General features: G+C 44.7%; 1 protein-coding gene across 1 annotated transcript in view; it reads left to right on the top strand.

Annotated features, from left to right (window-relative positions):
* The window catches only part of CACNA1B (calcium voltage-gated channel subunit alpha1 B), a 292,665-nt gene that overhangs the window by 187,725 nt on the left and 88,609 nt on the right, over positions 1-16,331 (top strand). Inside the window, exons 21-24 of the mRNA XM_063144790.1 lie at positions 6,943-7,770; positions 11,450-11,667; positions 14,253-14,382; positions 15,260-15,389. Coding sequence (XP_063000860.1) covers positions 6,943-7,770; positions 11,450-11,667; positions 14,253-14,382; positions 15,260-15,389 — 1,306 coding nt within the window. The remainder of the gene's footprint in view (positions 1-6,942; positions 7,771-11,449; positions 11,668-14,252; positions 14,383-15,259; positions 15,390-16,331) is intronic.

Raw genomic sequence — 16,331 nt, 5'->3', positions numbered from 1 at the left:
CCAGGTTCCTTGTTCTAGCCCTGGGAGTACCTGACCGATAGCTCTATCATGCATGGCACATAGGCTTCAGGGAATATACTATAGGCACTGGGAGGTGGGGGTTCTCCTCTGCCATCTCAGGACCAGGAGCTGCATAACAGCATAGTAACGCTCTTGATCAGCGCTGTCCTTTTCATTGGGGCTTGGGCGGCCGAATCTCATGGTGCTTCAGGTAAGTTGGTGGGAATGAGCGGCCTCTTGAACGTTCTTTGGCATCTGCAAAACATTGGCCAGTCCAGTTTCCACCAGTGCTCGCAGTTTGGTAGCAGCAGAAGCATATACCCACCCCCACCCAGGTTTGGAACTTCAGAAACAACGAACGGGGGTGGGTGGGGTGGAATTCAACAGCCAGAAAGGCTCAGCCACGTTTTCGGTCTTCCGGGACTGAGGGGGTCCAGATCTGTCTGGCTCAGCTGTGGGGAGCAGTCTGTGGAGAGAGCGGTAGGACAAGTCAGGGCCAAATAATAACCAAGGATGCAGGAACACGCCGGAGTCCAGGAAGTTCTTATAGCTCAAGCAAGGTTCGACTGGAGCAGGAAGCCCTCTTGGATTCCTTCCTGCCCAAGAAGGTCCAATGGCCAGTCTGGATGGGAGGAGTCAGTCCAGAGCCTGAAGGTCCTCCACTGCGAAGCCTGATATCCGCAGTTCAGTACTTCACCACGTGGGGCAGCTGACTACAGATCCCAGCAGCTCCTGACACGGTGCTTTGCATACATCCTGCCCTTCCTCGTGACGATCAGGAGTAGATTAACTGATGTCCCTGGGCATGATGTATTTAGTTATTAAATTGTTGCACCATTTCTCGTAGATACAAAATGCGTAGGATTCTGATCACTCTCAGATAGGGTCTCTCTGCTTGCTTTCTTTCTGCCTACCTACCTACCTACCTACATCACGATGCCTATAGTACAAAGAAGGACCTGAAATGACTTCTCCTTCTCCCAACAATGAAGGACCGCAGTGATGGTTGTGCTAAATTGTATCCCTGTAAATCACACTTAGGAAGCTCCCCTGTACGATCTACTATTATTCTTCACAGCACAATATCAGGCTCTTTTCCTGTAGAATATCTGACGGATTCATTGCTTTCCTCTCGTGAGGCCAACTGACCAGGACCCAGGATCCCCTAGGGACGATTTCAAAAGTTCTCAATCATGTTTGGCCGAGAATTTTTGGAGTTTCAAATGAACTCATCTTGTTTCTGAAGTGGAAGTAGTGCATTCAAAATTCTCTATTATTATTATTATTATTATTATTATTATTATTATTATTATTATACTTGCACGGGCACTTTAGCATACATTTTCACTTCCTCTCTTCTGCCTCCCATCCCTCCGCAATTCAGATTTAACAAGGATAATTTCTAAAATTAATTTCAGAATTGGAGCATGTATGGTTCCTTTTGTTCATTTCTCTTTCTACTAACCTTCTCCCCGCCACACCACCACTCTATATTACTGATGTGAATGTATGCATTGATTTTAAAAACAACAGCCAAAAGCAATCTAGGGGATCATCTACACCAAGCAGGATATGAAAGCGGTATGAAAGTGGCATATAAAAGGCAGGAGCCACACAACTGCTTTATAGCGGTATTGAAGTACACTGACAACTGTTGGGGCCTGTGAAACATATCATACACTGCTTTCATACCACTTTCATAGTGTTATCCTGTTTGGTGTAGATGTGTCCTGGGCCCCAACAGTTATCCGTGCACTTCAGTACCACTATAAAGCAATAGTGTGGGTCCTGCCTTTTATATACCGCTTTCATACCACTTTCATAGTGTTATATCCTCCTTGGTATAGATGTGTCCTGGGCCCCAACAGTTGTCAGTGCACTTCAATACCAGCATAAAGCCGTAGTGTAGATCTTGCAGTGCACTTCAATACCGCCATAAAGCCGTAATGTAGATCTTGCAGTGCACTTCAATACCGCCATAAAGCCATAGTGTAGATCTTGCAGTGCACTTCAATACCGCCATAAAGCCGTAATGTAGATCTTGCAGTGCACTTCAATACCGCCATAAAGCCATAGTGTAGATCTTGCAGTGCACTTCAATACCGCCATAAAGCCGTAGTGTAGATCTTGCAGTGCACTTCAATACCGCCATAAAGCCGTAATGTAGATCTTGCAGTGCACTTCAATACCGCCATAAAGCCATAGTGTAGATCTTGCAGTGCACTTCAATACCGCCATAAAGCCGTAATGTAGATCTTGCAGTGCACTTCAATACCGCCATAAAGCCATAGTGTAGATCTTGCAGTGCACTTCAATACCGCCATAAAGCCGTAGTGTAGATCTTGCAGTGCACTTCAATACCGCCATAAAGCCGTAATGTAGATCTTGCAGTGCACTTCAATACCGCCATAAAGCCATAGTGTAGATCTTGCAGTGCACTTCAATACCGCCATAAAGCCGTAGTGTAGATCTTGCAGTGCACTTCAATACCGCCATAAAGCCGTAGTGTAGATCTTGCAGTGCACTTCAGTGCACTTCAGTAGTGTAGCTCCTGCCTTTTATATACCGCTTTCATCGTGGAATATCCTGCTTGGTGTAGATGAGCCCACAGTGTGATCATGGACACTGAGCAAAAAGTGGCTTGCTAAAATTCTTCACTTGTATTTGCAGGTAGGAATGGGCAGGTTCCATTAATGCCAGTTTCACCTGTGCTCTTTCATAAATCTGTTCTGTCCTGTTTCCTCATGCATGTCCCTATATATTTCAATAATACGAATTTTGTTAATTTAAAACACATGTTTTGGTCATTTTTGTGAGCTGAGGACTGCATTGCAAATTTGGAGAATGGGAAAGCCTGAAGGATAGCTGCCTTCCAGTTCATGCAGGAGTTCAAGAGGTGCAGGTCAAGTCCGTTTGCTTTGAAATGCAGACCAAATGAAATCCTCTTCCACCCCTGTTTGCAGGCAGAAAAACTGGGGGTAACATTTGGCTAAATATTCTCTGGGAGATGGAGAAATTCTCCAACAGTTTCTTGGGAGCAAGGCTGTCTGTCAGTAATAGCAACAGAATGCCTTTCTTCCATTTCCTGTATTTATTTTTGCTGCAGTTTCCATTGCCTGGCCTCCATTTTGCAATCCTCCTAATGCCGCAGATGTAGCATTATTCAGGGGCACTATGGGGCAGTGGAGATGATATCCAGTAGCATTTTTTTTATAGCAAGTGACCCTCTTTTTTTGACATGGGATGGAAAAAGCGTTCAAGAATAAAATCTTTTCTGAGAAATTCCAACCCAGCTCTATATTACGGAGTGTGGGAGAAGATGTAAATAAACTGTAGACCCTAAGGTTAGACATACTATGGCTTGGCCAATGGACAGGAATCGTAATCTGAAGGTGCTGGATTGCCGAACATAATTCATGAACCAGAAAAAGGGGAGGAGCGTCTCTGGATGCTGTAGACAACTTTATTGTGAACAATCCCGACAATATTTCAGCCTCTGGCTTTCTGTTAGGCCTTCTTCAGGGGCCTAACAATGTCTGAAGAAATGTCTTCACCAATGTCTGAAGAAATTATTTACAACAAGAATGTCTCATGTCATTACAATGGTGACTAGTAAATAATTTCTGCCGACGTTGTTGCAACCCCTGAAGAAGGCCTAACCAAAAGCCAGAGGCTGAAACGTGTCGGGATTGTTCCTCCCCTTTTTCTGGTTCATGAATTATGTTAAGCAATCCAGCACCTTCGGATTACGATCCCCATTATACCTGTCCATGGGCCAAGCTGTAGTCCAAAACACCTGGAGGGCACCGGATCGCTTTTGTGTAATATCGAATGTTGATACTTAATAGTAGAGATTGAGAAATTCATTTGTCTCACGTTTTCACGCTCACAGTTTTGCACTTTCAAAACAATAGGTGAACTCATTTATCCTTCAAAATTCACACTTTTCCAGTTTTTTTCAATGGCATTTTCTAATCCAAAGATTCATACAAAAATGCATATATTGGGGAAAGTGCACACAAAAATGCAACATATTTTTTAAAAACGCTTGCAAAAATGTCTATATTAGGCAAAATGGCATACAAAAATGCATGTAATGAGTGAAACGTGCTCAAAAATGTGCCTATGAATTTTCATGCAGAAGTTTTTTTTTAAAAAAAAAATCTCAAAAGTTCAGAATGAACTGAAATTAAGATTGGAAAAATTCTCACAAGATCAGGTAAAAGCGAATTTAAGATGGGGAAAAATGAGAAAAGGAGAGAAACTGAAATTGACAAATCCATCCTTCCCTTCTAGGTAGATGTTTAGATGATGATGAGGATGATAATAATAATTCATCGTACTTAGATATCACCTTCCATACTTGATTGACATTCTCCCCCAGCAAAATCTCCAAAAGCAGAATGCCAGTCCAGCAATGCTTATAACAGGCACTCCGGTAATATCACCACTGCAATTGGGATATTTACAGGTCATGCAAAACTGTGGTCTTCTAGCTCTTACAGCGAATGCAAAGAGTGTTCAAGAGCCTTGTTAGTGTCTGAGTTATTGTGCTGCACTAAATTCCCAAGTGTACTTTTAGGAGCTACCGGGTTTATAGTCCTCCCAAATCCAAACGCAATGGAAACCCCCCTCGATGCTTGGCTTTAATTACCTTTTAAAGAGCTACTCTGTTCTTTAATATACATGGAAAAACTGACTCCGTGAGCACCTGAGATGTGTTTGGTGAGTCAAGCCTTTCTATGCAGCAAATTCCCAAAGGAGTATGCTTTGCTGGGGAACATGGGTGTGAGGGTGCTCTTGCACCATGTCCTGCTTGTTCATCCCTGGCCGATGGCTGCTTGGCCACTGTGTGAACAGAGTGCTGGACTAGATGGACTCTTGCTCTGATCCAGCAGGGCACTTCCGATGTTCTTATGCTGTATTAGTTTATTGCTGCAAAAATGCCTTCTACAAACCTCGTGACACCTCGAAAGTTCACAGATTTACCATGTTAGAAGCTTTTATCAACTGTAGGGTCTAGTTCATGAACGCCTATGCCCTAATTTGAAGGACTGACTTTCCCATACAAACCTGCCTGAGAATTTAGACCTGGCTCTTTGGCCCTCCTCTGAGGACACCTGCCTTTTGGAAGTGAAGTGAGCGGAGAGAAGGCTTTTATCCATGGTGATGCCCTGTTTGGGGAATGCCCTCCCTAGAGAGACCTACCTGGCATCATCTTTTTTGGGGCACCCAAGGTGCATTAATTAAAATGAAATAGTTTGTCTTCCTACTTTCCAGCAGGACTCCAAGGCCATAGCTAGACCTAAGGTATATCCCTGGATCGTCCTGTTAGATCAATGTTCTTTTCACCCAAGGACGAGATCCAAACAGCCCTTAAGCACGACTCCACCATTCCAGCGACAGAGGGTTCAAAAGCGCTTTATTGATTAGTAATCAAGGCCTGGTCTCTTCAAAGGGAGCAATCAGACAAAAGACATAGGGAATATGGTACAGTATTAAAGCTTTCAAGGGGCAGGGCCCAGTAGCAGCATTAACCAATCAGAATATAACACTGGGGCATAGCTAATTATGCTAAACAGTCCTGTAAACAATACCTTTGGCCTGACAGTAAGTTACAGAGAGTTAACTTCGACACAGACAGCTGGAGCCAGGACTCTTGTTTATATTAGTAATCAAGGATGCAAGGACGCACACAAGGAGACATTCTCATACAGGGCATTATGACATTTTGCTTGGTGTGCAATGGAGACTTTACAGTTTCCTGTTAAAAATGGAGGTGGTTATGCTAACTGCTCCATGGGCAGTCACAAATCTTCTTTCTTCCAAATCAGGGGTCAAACCTGTTCATCTAGGTGACACACAGGGGATCCAGTGCTCAGGCAGGGGCGAACCCTGGATGATCCCAGGATAAACCTGAGGTCTAGCTGTGGCCCAAGGTGCCTACAATAAAAGATAATTGAAAAACAACCAATACATTGGGTTGTATTCCATAGTGCCTACTCAGAAGCTGGTAGAACAGACCCCCGTCTGCTCTCACCCCAGGGCACCCTCCAAGGCCGGATCTACACTTCTGCTTTAAAGCGCTTTATAACAGTTTTGACAACTGTCTAGGAAGTGTGTCCTGGGCCCCAACAGTTGTCAAAACTGTTATAAAGCGCTTTAAAGCAGTAGATTATTATCTGTGCCCCAAGGTTTAAGTGCCTTTTAATTCCGCATCCAACATCACGGATGCGGAATTAAAAGGCACTTAAACCTTGGGGCACAGATAATAATAATAATAATAATAATAATAATAATAATAATATATTTATTTATTTGTTACCCGCCTCTCCCTCTGGATCGAGGCGGGGTACAACACAAATGCAAACGCCATAAAATACATCTAACTAATTGAAACATTTAAAACTAATATGATATTAAAAGCAGCACATTATTAAAAAGGTCGTCCTTTTTAATGTGTGTTTATTTCCTAATGCGTTCTTGCCCTGGGTCTGGTTGCTTAGACTGAAAGGTTCTAATCTACTGTTTCATTTGATGTCAGTTTTTATGCTGTCCCCTGTGCCTTTCAGTGTTTTCCTCTCTTGTTCTGCTGGTTTTATGGACCCTTTCGTTATTCTTGTTGTTTTAGATTTATTTATTTATTTACTGTAACCCACCTTGGGAATTTGATCTAAAACGAACAGTGGGTTGTCATCGGCTTAGCCTGAAATATCTCCAATTTCCCATCCGACAGAAGTTTAGAGGGTTCATTTCCTTGCTTTTGTTGGGGCCGCCCCGTCTTCATGCCTGCAGCCATTTTGCTGAAGCTGTCATCATGTCATCGTTCTAGCCAAATTAGATAGTGATAACCTCTCTCTGCTGCTGCTCCCCTTCTTCCCTCCTCCATCTTCTCCTTCCCCTGTTCCTCTCTCTCTCTCTCACCCCGTCTCTCTTCTGCAGCAAACAGCAGAACGCCTCCAAGTCGAAATCGGTGTGGGAGCAAAGGACCAGCCAGATCCGGATGCACAACTTCCGGACCAGCTGCGAAGCGCTGTACAACGAACTGGATCCAGAGGACAGGGTGCGCTATGCTACCAACCTCCACATCCGTCCGGATATGAAGACTCACTTGGACCGGCCCTTGGTTGTCGAACCAAGGAGTGACGGTCGTAGCAACAACATCAATAAGTTAAGTCCCATCGATGGGCAGGAAACAGCCGAGCCGGGGAAGGCCCTTCCAGCTGAGAGCAGCGAGGGCCTTCGGAAGCAGCACCGGCATCGGGAGAAAGACAAGGCAGCCGAGCAGGAAAAGAGCCAGGCGCCCAAGGAAGAGAATGGGGAATCCGGCACGAACCATAAAGACGAACGCCATCGGCCGCATAGGAGCCGCAGCAAGGAGGGCGAGGGAGGTGGGAAGGAAGGTAAAAGTGAGCGCAACCGAAACCAGGACGGAGGTAGACGCCATCACCGCCGTGGGTCAGTGGAGGAAGGAGCCGAGAGGGAGCACAGGCGACACCACGTCCACCGGCACTCAGCCGAGCGGCAAGCCAAAGAAGGCAACGGGAACATCAACGGAACCAAGACGGAGCGCCGTTCACGGCACCGGGGAGGGTCCAGGCCCGGTAACCGGGAAGGAGATCCGGGCTCCAAAGGAGAGGGCGGAGAAGAACCCCACAGACGGCACAAGCTGCGGCACAAGGCCCTCTCGACTTACGAGTCGGTGGACAAAGAGAACGGGGAGAAGGAGGGCGAACCGGGGGAGAAGGAGCTGAGGAATCACCAGCCAAGGTGAGTCAGCCGAGTGGCAGACTCTGCCCGGGTGATGCCGTGGGTGTGAGGATGCCGGTTCAACTGCTAGGTCTGTACTTCGGATCAAGCAATGTGCTATATTCTGGAGTTCGAAGTACATTGCTTTAGAAAGGCGTGGTGGACAACCCTCCCTCGTGTGTTTCGGGAGGCGGAAAATGTAATGCCTTTTAAACGCCTCCTAAAAACATATCATTTTAGACAAGCCTTCCCTGGACTGTAACTTAGGTCATGTCTACACCATGCCTTATCCCGGGGATCGCCCCGGAACCATCCCTGTGCATCCACATGATGCACAGGGGATCCCAGGGGTAGGGAGGGAAGATCCCTCCATTTCCCCGGGATAACTGGGATGGCTTTTAGCCCAATTTTCCCCGCAGTCTCGGGATCGGAGGTGTGGACGGCCGTCCTGGTTTTGTCCCTGCTCCGTGAGAAGCCAGGACCCAGGCATGGGGCACGGAGCTCTTCAGGCGCTCTGTGCCCATTGGGGGTGATTTTTTTTTAAAACTTACTTTCCCGTTGGAGTGCTCACACACTCACCTTCAGTAAAAATAATAATAAAAAATGGTGGCCGTGACATCCCTCGTTCCTCCCGAGATGTTGTGCGCGCCGTTTGTCCAAAGGGGAGGATCTCACGAGCAAAATACTGTGAGATCCTCCCCCCTCCCTCCCTCCCGGAACGGCGGGAAGTGTAGACATGCACTTATTCTGGTTTTATGTGATTTTTAAAGTTTTAAGTTTTAGTCTGGATTGTAAGATTTTGGTTTTAGTTGTAAACTGCCCAGAGAGCCTAGGCTGTTCAGCAGAATATTATTATTATTATTATTATTATTATTATTATTATTATTATTATTATTATTGAAAATGGAGTGGACCAGGCAGGGGAACATAATGTGGAATGCTGGAAAAAGTAACATACCGTATTTCTTCGATACTTTTTTTTTTTTTGTAATTTTTTTTATTTAATACATTAAACAATACATCAATACAATATAAAACAATACTACATAGTAAACAATAATGTGAAATAAACATTTGATAAACATATATTCTAACTTAATTCTCTTAACATAATCATACTTAGCATAAAAGTGCTCCCCCCAACCACGGGATCTTATTCATGTTTCCAAAACCTCATTGCTTCCTCTGGAGGTGTTTCCCCTCTCCCCTTTAATAATACAAATTCTAGAAACTGTTTCCATATTCCCTCAAAAATCATTCATTTTTATCATTCCTCTTCTAACTTTTATATTACATGTTAATTTATCATTAATAGCGATATCCCATATTTCTTTATACCAATCTTCTATATGATAATCCCCTTGAACCTTCCAGTTCCTAGATATCATTAATCTTGCTGCTGTTAACAAATTCGTTATCAATTCTTTTGTCTCTTTATTACAATTCAATTCTCCGTATAATGATCACAATGCCACTATCAGTGTCTCTTCAATCTCCATTCCTAAAATTTCTTTTATCTCTTTAAGCACCATTTTCCATAATTTTTGTACAAATTCGCATTCCCACCACATATGTAAATACGTTCCTTTCTCTTGACAACCTTGCCAACATATTGCTGAATTTATCTTATTTATTTTATTTAATTTCACAGGGGTTAAGTACCACCTCCAGACAAGCTTGTAATAATTTTCTTTTATCCTCAAAGAAATATTTCTCAACACTCGTTGTTTCCATATCCCTTCCCAACTCTGTTGCTCTATTTGTTCCTTCAAGTCGGTTTTCCATACCATCTTACCTACACTTTCCATCTCTCCCTTTTCCACTAATATTCTATATATTTCACTCGTTAAACCTTTTATTGATTTGTTTTCTCTTTTCTCATTTTCTTTTTTTAAGATCAGCTCCTCAAATTTCATAATAGCTCTACACTCTCCATTATCCTATAACCATTTCTTCGTCCATTGTTCTAATTGAAGATAATGTAACCACGTTAAATGTCCCTCTTTTAGTCTCTCCTTAGAATCTTTGATTCTAAGACGCCATCAATTGTAAGATGCACACTAATTTCAGTACCACTAACAGAAAAAAAAGCTTTGATTCTAAGTTGGGGTAAAAAGTGCGTCTTAGAATCGAAGAAATACGGTATTGTCTCTCCTTGTTGATGGTAACATTTGCTTACCTATTCTAAGTGCCTCTCTGCTCCAAGGGAATATAAGCCCAGATGAAATATTAGAGAGGTGTGTTCATGACATTTCCCGCCTCCTTTTATTTGTTTTATTTACTTATTTAATATATTTCTTCTCTGCCTTTCAAGACCATCATCTTTCCAAGGCAGCTTACAATATTCCACGATAAAATTATATATCAGCAAAAGTATAAAAGCACCTTCAATGTAAACAATGTTAAAATAATCCAATTATAATACAATACAACGTAATAACGTTTAAATATGAAGCAGCAGTAAGTACAATAATAGATTTTCAATTAAAAGCCAGAGGAAATATTTATGATTTTAAAGTCCTCCTAAAAGCAACTGTAGAGCAAGCCAGTATATATTTTGGGAGGGAATCCCATAGGGTAGGGCCCACCATAGACTAGACCTTTGTCTAGTGCCTGTCAACCTTGTAATCTTAGCGGTGAGCCAGTGAGTAGGGTGTTTGAAGACGATCTTACAACATGGACAGGTTCATATGGGTGTATATAGTCCTTCCCAACTATGGCCTTAGCTAGACCTACTGCTATCCCACAACAGAGGAGGGAAGATCTCGCATTGTGTTTAATGCGAGATCCCTCCTCTGTCTACATGTGACGCGCGACGACCTCAGCAGGAGAGATGTCACGTCTGCCATTTTTAATTTTTTTTAAAAGGACCAGCAGCGCATGAACGCTTGTGCGCTAAAGATAAGTCCTTTTTAAAATTTACATTAGTTCCCCCACTCCCCCCACCTTACCCCAGGCTCCTCGCAAGGAATCGCGCGGAGCCGGGTCGACTCGCGGCACCTGGCCACACGTTCCGTGGTCTCGGGCTCAGCCCAGGACCGCGGAAAAACTGGAGCCAAAGGGGAGGGCTTTATCCCAGGGCAAGGGAGGTGTGATCCCTCCCTGATCCCGGGATCCCCTGTGTGTCATGTGGACGCACAGGGACAATCCTGGGATTCGCCCCGGGATAAAGCCCCTTCTAGCTAAGCCCTATGTCTAAGGAGTGGCTTATTGCCAGCCGAACACATATGCCCGAGTGAGCTTCACTAACTGCCTGTGTGCTGCCGGACCAGGTTTACAAAGCCGTAACAACTCAGGACCTGGAGACTTAAAAGAACCCTGGATCTTCTACCAACCTGCTCCATTGATGTGCTCATCAGGAGATACCCTCCTGGTGGTACCCAAGATTTCAGAGGCTGGGTCCATCGTGGCTTCCAATAGGACCTTGAGTTCATAGCGTCAGCTCCATGGAATTCCATACTGCCACAAATTACACAGGCACCAACCCTTCTGGCTTTTTGGCACTTACCGCAAACGTACCTTTTTCGGTAGGCATTCCCAAGAAGGTCATCGTGTTCTCTGTATGAAGGCTAGTTTTTGTACAGATCATCCGAGCATCTGACCAGTTCCGGGTCTACTTTTGGCCTAGCCTAAAGAAACTTTGCAAGGGCAGCAGCCCAGAAGGTTGAGTTTATTATATTCTCTGTTTTTATGTCCTCAGGGAAGGTCAAGGCGACACCGAGGCTGGTGGGAGTGTGACTGTTGCCCCCCTGCACACCCTGCCCAGCACCTGCCTGCAGAGGGTGCCTGAACAGCCGGAGGATGCTGACAACCAGAAGAATGTCACCCGCATGGGTCAGCCATCTCTGGACAAAACTGCCACTGTGAACATTCCTGTCACTGTCACAGCCCCACTTGGGGAAGCTGCTATCATACCAAGTGAGTGCTTTCAACATAGGAAGCTACCTGGTGGAAAGTCACCTTATTTGTCCATCTACGCCAGGTTTGTCTACTCTGTCTGGCAGCAGATGTCTAGGGTAGAAGTGTGAATTATGGGAGATGTAGTCCAACAACCAAGAAAGGCAAATGCTATTTTGGGCTGCATTAATAGAAGTATAGCTTCCAAATCACGTGAGGTACTGGTTCCTCTCTATTCAGCCCTGGTTAGGCCTCATCTAGAGTATTGCGTCCAGTTCTGGGCTCCACAATTCAAGAAGGACGCAGACAAGCTGGAGCGTGTTCAGAGGAGGGCAACCAGGATGATCAGGGGTCTGGAAACAAAGCCCGATGAAGAGAGACTGAAAGAATTGGGCATGTTTAGCCTGGAGAAGAGAAGATTGAGGGGAGACATGATAGCCCTCTTTAAAGACTTAAAAGGTTGTCACACAGAGGAGGGCCAGGATCTCTTCTCAATCCTCCCAGAGTGCAGGACACAGAATAAAGGGCTCAAGTTAAAGGAAGCCAGATTCCGGCTGGAGATCAGGAAAAACTTCCTGACTGTTAGAGCAGTACGACAATGGAATCAGTTACCTAGGGAGGTTGTGGGCTCTCCCACACTAGAGGCCTTCAAGAGGCAGCTGGACAACCATCTGTCAGGTATGCTTTAGGGTGGATTCCTGCATTGAGCAGGGGGTTGGACTCGATGGCCTTGTAGGCCCCTTCCAACTCTGCTATTCTATGATTCTATGATATCTGGGGGGGCCACAGGTTCCTTAACCCCAATCTAGGCTCTTAGGCAAAGGTCCTTCCTATCACCTGCGACCTTACCTTAAAAAACAACAACTGGAGATGCCAGGGATTGAACCTCAGACCAACAATTCTTGCTGGGTTTTCTGAGTAATGGGTGTGGTTGGGAAAGAAGGCGTTGCTTTCAATTGAATAGGCAATAATGCATTGTGATATGTATGGATCATGTTAAGTTATTGGGTAGCAAATCAAAATGGACCAAATTTTTCCACTTTGGCCCATCTTTTATTTATTTATAAAAGCATTTTAATGGCACTTTACAGCCCTAACAAGCCCTGAACATCAAAGGAGGAAAATTAAAACTTTCAATCATATATTAAATGCTGTTAAAATCCCAGGGGAACAAGAACATTTTCTCTACCCATCTAAACAGCATCAGGGATGAGGTTAATCTCAACTCCTCCAAGAGGGAATTCCATAACCAGAGTTTGGGCACAGAAAAGCCCCTGTCCCATGTAACCACCAATCAAACCTCTTGTAATTGTGGGGCATATACTAGGGATCCTTAGTTTTATTTCAGAGTTCAGTTCCAGCAGTCCTCCCTGCCTTGAACTCAGGCATATGAGCTAGAGCTTCCAGAGCCCCACCCAGGACTCAGCTGCAGCTAATCAGAAATCATTATTATTATTATCTGAGAAAAAAATCTTCCTCATGAGCGCCCTTCTCACAAGGAGTATTTTCTCATGAGGAATGTTCCTTTGCAAACAGACTCTTGTTCATGCATTGGTTATTTCTCGGTTGGACTACTGCAACCTTCTTCTCACTGGCCTTCCTTCTCCTCACATCAGTTTGTTGGTTTCTGTTCACCACTCTGCTGCTAAGATCATCTTCTTGGCTTGCCGCTCTGACCATGTTACTCCACTTCTGAAATCTCTTCATTGGCTTCCAATTCACCTCAGAATCCAATATAAACTTCTCCTGTTGACCTACAAAGCTTTTCACAGTCTAGCTCCTTCCTATCTCTCCTCTCTCATCTCACACTATTGCCCCGCTTGTGCTCTTCGCTCCTCTGATGCCATGTTTCTTACCCACCCAAGGGTCTCTACTTCCCTTGCTCGGCTTCGTCCATTTTCTTCCGCTGCCCCTTACGCCTGGGATGCGCTTCCAGAACATTTGCGAACTACAAGTTCAATTGCAGTTTTTAAAGCTCAGCTAAAAACTTTTCTTTTTTCTAAAGCTTTTAAAACTTGATTTTGATCTGACTTTTATACTGTTAGTTTTACTCTACTCTGTGCCTGTTTGGTTCTCTTCCCCTTCTTATTGTTTATTATGATTCTATTAGAATGTAAGCCTACGCGGCAGGGTTTTGGTATTTTATTGTTTTACTCTGTACAGCACCATGTACACTGATGGTGCTATATGAATAAATAAATAACAATAATAATAATAATAATTGTTCTGGCTTATCTTTTGAGATGTCACTGCTATTGGGGGCTAGGAGGTAGCACAGGCCTTAGCTAGACTTAAGGTTTATCCCGGGATCATCCCTGTTCATGTAAATGACACACAGGGGATCCCGGGAGCAGGCAGGGGCGAGCTCTCTTCCTCCTGCAGGAATGAACTGCAACTATCTACCCCGAGAGCCCAGTCTCCTCTATTAATCTCTTGCTACTTTGCATGGTGCCTAGTACAACATTAGACATAAGTAATAAATTATGAACCTGGGTGAATTCATCCATCCATCCATCGGTGGGCATCAGTCAGATAACTGGTTGTGAAAAGCTTTAATCCGTGTGAAGCCTGATTTCAGTCCCCCTTTGCTTTTATCAACACTGCAGTGAACAACGTTGAATTTGAAAGTAAAACAGAAGAGAAGAAAGACATGGATGCTGATAATGACTTGACGAACAGCGGACCCAAACCAATCCTGCCTTACAGCTCCATGTTCGTTTTAAGTCCTACCAACCCGTAAGTTATCTCAGCTGCCTTCCTACCTAGTGAACGTAGACTTGGCTTTGTTTCTTAAAATTATCTAGGCCGCAAGAACGTAAGAGTCATGCTGGAACGGTCCAAAAGACTAGTCCAGCATTATCTTCACCCAGTTGCCTACAGGAAGCTAACAAAGATGACGTGAATGCAAGGGCACCCTCTCACTCATGTTCCCTGGCTACTGGTGTATATAAGCATACTGCCTCTGATATACATCAAGACTAGTAGCCATTGATAACCTTATGCCCCATGCATTTGTGCAATCCCCTCTTAAAACCATCCAAGATGGCAGACGTTACTGTATTTCATGGTAGCAAACTCTATCGTTTAATGACATGCTGCATGTAGCTGGGCTTCCTTTTATCTCTCCTGAGCCTACCCTGAGCGTATTGCGTGAGCCGTGAATTAGCGTGATGTGTGAACCATTCCTAACAATGGTGGCTACATAACCACAGTTTAAATGAGAATTCTCACCGTTTTCTGCAAAAGGATTAGCGGCCTAGCCCTGGCTTAGTGTGTTGTCTGAACAGGCCCCATGTCGGGGCCATTGTGGGGAATTAAAATGGCGGCTAGCTGCTCAGTACTCAAGAGTTCTGTGTAGCGAGGGGGGGAATCTAAACAGGGGCAGTTGTCAGTGGTGAGCCTGGATGGGGTACTGGCCACTTGCCACGGATGCCAAGTGCTGGCATCAGCCCTCCATTTCCCTTTCTAACACGAGTATCAAACAAGTTCCCTACCAATGTTATGGTTTCTGTGATGGTGCCCTTGTGCGGCAGCATGAGGCAGGCCCAACTCTTCTTTCTGTTTCGGCTTGTGTGTGTGTGTTGTTGTTGTCGTTTTTGCTTGACTCTTACAGAATCCGGCGCCTGTGCCATTACATCGTGAACATGCGCTACTTTGAGATGGTCATCCTCATTGTCATTGCGCTCAGCAGCATTGCATTGGCTGCCGAAGATCCTGTCCAAGCTGAGTCACCAAGGAACGAGGTGAGGAACCACATTCCGCCCAGTTTTCATAGGATCATAGAATAGCAGAGTTGGAAGGGGCCTACAAGGCCATCAACTCCAACCCCCTGATGAGCTTCAGACATTGCTGCTAAAGTTGCTATTCCAGGATATGAGGGAGGTATTTGTAAGGAAGGCTGCAACGGCACAGACCTCACCCAGAAGGCCTTGCCTAGCACGCCCTTCTCAAGCCAAGCGCTACCTCTTGAAAACCCCGAGGAAAGGGTAAAACCAACACAACCTCTCCCTTACATGTGAGGGAACAAGGTATTTTGGCAAATAGGTTCTATTACTGAGGTACTGAACTGCAGGTGTATTGCTAGATGTTGTAACACTGTATAATCTAGCAGGTAATAAATCCGAGCTGACACATGGTTTGTGGTGACAAAACACAAAGTAAAGTTTATTGAAATTTAACAAATCTGCATATTTTTATATTCAAAACAACAATCCCAAGTCCCTTAAAATTCTATCTCTTCTCACTCCAAACACTCTCACGAAACACAAGCCAGACTAAAACCCCAGACTTCAAACCAAACAAACTCAAACTAAAAACTACCCACAATCCCGTCGGCCAACCCATTTATACTCCTCCCTCCCCCCCTTTCACAGCATCACTAGCCACACCCACTCAGTCAAAAATTCCGCATACAAACGCATACAAACCTAAGGGACAGAAAGGTGGGTATCGCCACAAAGGCCTACCTTACAATCTCCCACACATTTTGGAGGGCTTGACCATGGACATTATTCCTGCAATCTGCGGTTGCTTGGGTATGGGATGAAGAGAGGACTCATCCCTGTTGCAGAGGCAACCTGGCCAACCACCAGGTCTTTTGAGACCTAGAAAACATAGTCCCATCTTGAGCCCTGGCTGCCTGGTCAAGGTTTGATAGGGTTCTAGTAGACTAACTGGGCCATTGC

Source organism: Elgaria multicarinata, chromosome 19 (genome assembly GCF_023053635.1).
Source record: "Elgaria multicarinata webbii isolate HBS135686 ecotype San Diego chromosome 19, rElgMul1.1.pri, whole genome shotgun sequence".
NCBI classification, from domain to species: Eukaryota; Metazoa; Chordata; class Lepidosauria; order Squamata; family Anguidae; genus Elgaria; species Elgaria multicarinata.
The sequence above is the reverse complement of the archived record's forward strand: the minus strand, read 5'-3'. Positions and strand labels throughout refer to the sequence as shown.